This window comes from Auxenochlorella protothecoides (assembly GCF_000733215.1).
Source record: "Auxenochlorella protothecoides strain 0710 unplaced genomic scaffold scaffold67, whole genome shotgun sequence".
Taxonomy (NCBI): Eukaryota; Viridiplantae; Chlorophyta; class Trebouxiophyceae; order Chlorellales; family Chlorellaceae; genus Auxenochlorella; species Auxenochlorella protothecoides.
The window spans coordinates 43,996-49,626 of NW_011934316.1; the positions used below are offsets into that span (position 1 = coordinate 43,996).

General features: G+C 54.4%; 2 protein-coding genes across 2 annotated transcripts in view; both read right to left on the reverse strand.

Moving 5' to 3' along the window:
* The window catches only part of F751_5704 (hypothetical protein), a gene marked incomplete at both ends in the record, with an annotated part of 2,139 nt that extends 1,320 nt beyond the window's left edge, over nucleotides 1-819 (reverse strand). Inside the window, 4 exons of the mRNA XM_011401746.1 lie at nucleotides 37-193; nucleotides 308-383; nucleotides 505-587; nucleotides 720-819. Of these exons, the coding sequence (XP_011400048.1) occupies nucleotides 37-193; nucleotides 308-383; nucleotides 505-587; nucleotides 720-819 (416 nt within the window). The remainder of the gene's footprint in view (nucleotides 1-36; nucleotides 194-307; nucleotides 384-504; nucleotides 588-719) is intronic.
* A 1,677-nt stretch (nucleotides 820-2,496) lies between these two features.
* F751_5705 (hypothetical protein) lies at nucleotides 2,497-4,091 on the reverse strand (the record flags this gene model as incomplete). Its single annotated transcript, XM_011401747.1, has 6 exons — nucleotides 2,497-2,587; nucleotides 2,881-3,213; nucleotides 3,323-3,479; nucleotides 3,591-3,666; nucleotides 3,791-3,873; nucleotides 3,938-4,091. The coding sequence occupies 6 exons, from the start codon at nucleotides 4,089-4,091 to the stop codon at nucleotides 2,497-2,499; spliced, it is 894 nt and encodes a 297-aa protein (XP_011400049.1).
* Nucleotides 4,092-5,631: the final 1,540 nt, after the last annotated feature.

Below are 5,631 nucleotides of genomic sequence, written 5' to 3' on the forward strand. Positions count from 1 at the left end.
GAATGCCCAACAAGACGCATTGCTCCAGTAGCTTACGTGTAGTTCCTGCAGAACTTGGCGAGGGTGGACTCGAACAGGTCGTGCAGCTCGGGGATGGAGTGGGGGCGGCGGAACTCGGCCAGCTGGCTGTTGTCCAGGAAGTCATCCATGCTGTTCTTCAGGTCAAAAGGGAACAGCTTCTCCAGGCTGAAGTCTACAGTGGGTAGAGGTGGGAGGTTTGGGGATGCAGATGTGAGTGTGATACAGGAGGGTCACGGCTTGCTGGACCCAGGATCTGCTCACACCATGCAAATTCATGAAGTCGTACCGTTGTCCTTCCAGGCTGCAGGGACGTGGTCGCTCCAGTTTCCACCCAGGATGTCCTTGAAGAAGGAGTGGGCGTCCTGTATGTTGTGGACGGTGGATTCAGGGCAGGGTCACGATGTCTGATGGATCTTGCTGTCGCAGTGACATGCCACTGCCGAGCTTCTCTGCCATTCAAACACACAGGCCCCAGATGCTCACCTCCTTCAGGCCAAGCATGCTACGACCATGGCTGGTGGTGGACTGGAGGGTGTTCTGCAGCTCCTCGGAGAAGCCCTTGAACACTGCGTAAACAGATGAGGGGGCGGGTTTGCACATGGAGAAGTGGTCAGCACATGGGAAGGGCATTTCAGCTTACGCCTGGAATCCCGTGGCGGCAATGACTTGCGTCGCGATCCAACGGCCATGGGACGCACCCTCGGCGATGGACTCTGGGGTCAGAGGAAGAGACGTCTTCTCGGCCAGGACCGATGAGGCCGTCAGCGCCACCAGCAGGAGGACAAGTGCACGTGCCATGGTGAGACCCTGAGAGACACAGGGACCGATCAGCAGGGAAATAATACCCGTATATTTGCCGATGCTGCGCTTATAACCCTTTCCGAATCCATGGCAGTCCGTTGTCCTGCATGAATGGGCTCTGCCTCGAGAAGCGCAGCCGGAATTCGAAAACGGACGCAGCGGCTGGTCCGGAGGTCCCATTCGGCACTGTAAGGGCACCCGATAGTGCGCGGATTCTGCCATTTTGGGTACCGGGAAGCCGCCCTGAACCCATAGAGTTGAATCAGGATCCCAAAGAAATGGTTTGTTGTATACATTAGAAGCCTATAGTACGTCTTACACGGCTGCACTGGCTGTAAGCACCCTGCAGGCCCGATGCCGGAGCTGAACTCTCGGCCGCACATACAGCATGCGCAAGTTGCGACGACTTCACTATGGGGCCTAAGACCAGGCCTCGGGCCTGCTATACCAGAGTATTGTTATGATCAAAGGCTTGTAATGTTAACAAGAGTATATTAATGCCCCGCGGTCTGAGGTTTGGTTCGCTATCCACCAGACTGAAGCCATGCCACAATGCTCGATCCGTTGGCGGACTGCGGCCATCCTGCGCTGCAATGCTCGTTGGTCGCAATATCACCAATAAGTACTATCGTATGAAGAGAGCGTTGGCACAGAGCTTAGTACTACCGACGGTAGGGATTACCTGGGTGACCGGCATCGGTGGGGTTGAGTTAAGGTCGTGCATCTGCTTGTTTTGTCTGTTGTGCACAATTACAGTACCGTATTGATACATCCTTCCGCTCCGTACGCGTTACGGAAGGTCTTTCCGACAATGTTGAAGGCTACTTGACTCCCAGCATACACAAGGCACCAGAGATTGGCTCGCGTCGCGCTACAACAACTTGCACGTGCCGAAGGGAGGGGTGGATCAGAGTAGCCAAAGCTCGACGAGCGATTTGGTGTGCAACTAAGAGTATATTAATGCCCCGCGGTCTGAGTTTTGGTTCGCTATCCACCAGACTGAAGCCATGCCACAATGCTCGATCCGTTGGCGGACTGCGGCCATCCTGCGCTGCAATGCTCGTTGGTCGCAATATCACCAATAAGTACTATCGTATGAAGAGAGCGTTGGCACAGAGCTTAGTACTGCCGACGGTAGGAATTACCTGGGTGACCGGCATCGGTGGGGTTGAGTTAAGGTCGTGCATCTGCTTGTTTTGTCTGTTGTGCACAATTACAGTACCGTATTGATACATCCTTCCGCTCCGTACGCGTTACGAAAGGTCTTTCCGACAATGTTGAAGGCTACTTGACTCCCAGCATACACAAGGCACCAGAGATTGGCTCGCGTCGCGCTACATCAACTTGCAGGTGCTTAAGGGAGGGGTGGACCAGAGTAGCCCAAGCTCGACGAGCGATTTGGTGTGCAACTAGAGTGCGCTGACTTATTATTTTGGTGCGATCAAGTTAGTAAGTCCATTCATCATGTGCTACCGTCTATTTCTGTTTCCCGCGCTCTGTGAGCTGCCGACGCCTATCTTTGGGGACCAAGCTGCTTCGCCGGAAGTCCCAAGGTGCAGAGTCGAATTTCACACATGACGAACTGTCGATGCAGCATCCCATAGCGCTGAAAGTTTCCAGAGTCAGGCCAAACTGGATAGGTGAGCCGTGCCCCTTCATGATTCCCTCTTCCAATCATCCTGCCCTCCCCACCAAACTGCTCTCAAAGCGTTGGATGGATCGCTCATTGGTTAAAGTCACAGAATCATATCTTACCTGTGATACACTGAAGCAAGGAATGAAATGGAGTTACAAATGGAGTGGAGTCTGGAATGATGGAGTCGGAAAGGGGAAGGGACAACTTGCAAGTATCAGGGGGGTGTTGGGTGAGGCATCAATGCCTCATCCGCGCTCAAAACAGAGATGTGGATGTATGGCACATGGAACACTTAGACAGGAGCAGAGAATCTCTAGTTCAGCACCACCGGGGGAATCTCGGGCTCGGGCTCGGGTGCGGGCTCGGCCTCGAACTCGGTCTCAGGCTCCACGGTGGGGGGGTCGGCGATGATCTTGTCAAACTTCTTGAACTTGGAGAACTTGGCCTCCAGCTTCTCGCCCGCCTTGTCCGACAGTGGGAAGTACTTGTTGAGGGGCACAACAAACTCACCCCCGCCGATGACGACCTCGGCCTCCACGCCGATGGTCTTGCGGATGGCGCAGGACTTGCCGATGAAGATGGTGGGGGTGAAGGCCTTCTTCACGCACACACCGGGCTCCTTGGTCAGGGTGATGGAGGCGGGGGTGCAGATGATCTGCTTCTTCAGCTCGTCGATGATGCAGACCTTGGGGTTGTAGGTCAGGGAGACCGTGGGCCCGGCGCAGAAGGGGTCCACCTTCTCGGAGATGTTGAAGCTGTGGGAGAGGTTGTGAAACGGAGGTTCGGAGTCGCCCGGTGTGTGGGAGTCGAGATTACCATTCAGGGAGCAACCATGTGCCAGGACACCCCTCCTCCCAAACCTACGTGAAATTCTTGCAGAACTTGGCGAGGGTAGACTCGAAGAGGTCATGGAGCTCAGGGATGGTATGGGGCCGGCGGAACTCGTCCAGCTGACTGTTCTCCAGGAAGTCATCCAGGCTGTGCTTCAGGTCAAAGGGGATCAGCTTGTCCAGGCTGAAGTCTGCAGGATGAGAGGTTGATCACTCTGGCTCTGGACGAGTAGCCGCTGACAGATGAGCGCCAACAATTTGAGTCATGGCTCGTCACCCAGAGTACATCACTGAGAACTCACCATGGTCCTTCCAGGCCGCGGGGACGTGGTCGCTCCAGTTTCCGCCCAGGATGTCCTTGAAGAAGGAGTGGGCGTCCTGTGTATTGTGGAGGGTGGTGATGGGAGAGATGCTTAGCACACGGCTGTGTGCAGGGACTCAACAGCATGCTGCTATCAAGGGACACAGCCAGCTGTCAACAATTCAATGCACACAGCCTCACCTCCTGTAAGCCGAGCATACTACGTCCATGGTTGGTGGTGGAGTGGAGTGTGTTCTGCAGCTCCTCGGAGAAGCCCTTGAACACTGCAGGTAACAACACCAGAGGGGGACAACCTCAGCCGATGGGAAGAAAATCGGCTGGATGCACCTATAGCTGCGGCCGCATGGACTTCTGTCACGATCTGGAAGGCATTAGACATACCCTCGGCGATGGAGTCAGCGTTGAGAGGGAGTGAGGTTTTCTCGGCCAGGACCGTCGTGGCGGTCAGGGCTACCAGCAGGAGGACAAGTGCACGTGCCATGATGAATGTTTATGCCGAAGAGAGGTTGAGCGGCGGTGTAACACCTCCCGGTGGTGAACCGAAATGCCCCTTTTGATCCTCTCCGACACCCTAATTGTCCGTTGGCCCGCTTTGAAGGGAGATGTGCCTCGAGGCCCTCAGCAAGATCTCGATACCGGGTGCTGCAGCTGGACCGGAGGTCCCATCTTGTGATGTAAGGGCACTTCGTACTGGGCAAACATACATCCTCAGGTTTCCAGTAGAACCCATTGTGCATTCCATAAAACACTCTTCCCATAAGAACAGTGCTTTACCACATAAGAGGAAGACAGATCGTGCCTCAGGCTGGCTGATCGACTGCAGGCAGCCCGAAGAATTATGTTGGAGCTGAGTGTGACCTACAAGCTGCCCTTTGGTGCCCTTGCTGCAACGGTGGCCGGCCTAGTGCTGCAGCACCGGGATACTGTCGCGCATTGTGGTTGCGGTTTTGTCCACTGATGCACAAGCTGGATTGCATCGGAGCTGTACAATCTACATCAAGATGCCGCCCAGTCTCTATTTTGGATATGCCACCACTTTACAGATCATGAATTTGGAGAACAGGCATCCCAAACGTATGAGCTCATCGACTGAATTGCAGCCGACATCAGATCCAAAGATTGAAGAAGGGCTGGCAGGAGCATTGCCTCGGGAAATCTTGATTCCGCCATTAGTAGTTGTAGACCCTGCCGTTTGAGTCTGTATGCTCTCCCAGCGTCAGAACAGGACGAGCGTTTGGTCTGCAATTCCTCGGCTCAGTGTGACACGTGAGAACACGTGCACGATGTATGTGAGGTGGGAATGACTCAAACAGGGTAATGTGAACCCCAGGGTCTGGCACAAGTACCACGGCAGCGAAAGCACGTTGGGTTTACAGAGTGGACCTCCATCACCAATCGCTCAACGAAAGACTTGCCGATCCACTGTCTGTGCTCAAACCGGGACTGCAACGGATAAGAGGTACAAGGTCTATTGGTATTGGGATCTTTGTCATTTGCCCAGAGCCCGGCCCTGGCGCCTTGCTCAAGACCTGACAAACTCACCTTATCAGCGACTTGCAATGCGGAGGAAACCTGCCTCATCAGCGACATGTGGGCTTGCCTAACACCATTTGGGTTTGGGACTCGCGTTCAGCATGGGGTAGTGAAGCTGAGCGTCACATCAACTGTCTGTGTTCTCAACTTATATCCCCCCACCCCTGCCTGACGGGACTGCTATGAACTTTGGATAGGACTAGTTACATCATAGCATATAGATTACTCTTGAAGAGTCTGAATGAAATCAATCGTTTGGTGACTGTCAAAGGTGTTGCGTGTGTGAAGTATTATCCCAAGGACAATGAAATTCCATTCTGTGTGAGAAGGGACCGTGGGCACAGCAGCCTGAGCAGAGAATCTCTAGGTCAGCACCACCGGGGGAATCTCGGGCTCGGGCTCAGGTGCGGGCTCGGCCTCGAACTCGGTCTCAGGCTCCACGGTGGGGGGGTCGGCGATGATGATCTTGTCAAACTTGTGGAACTTGG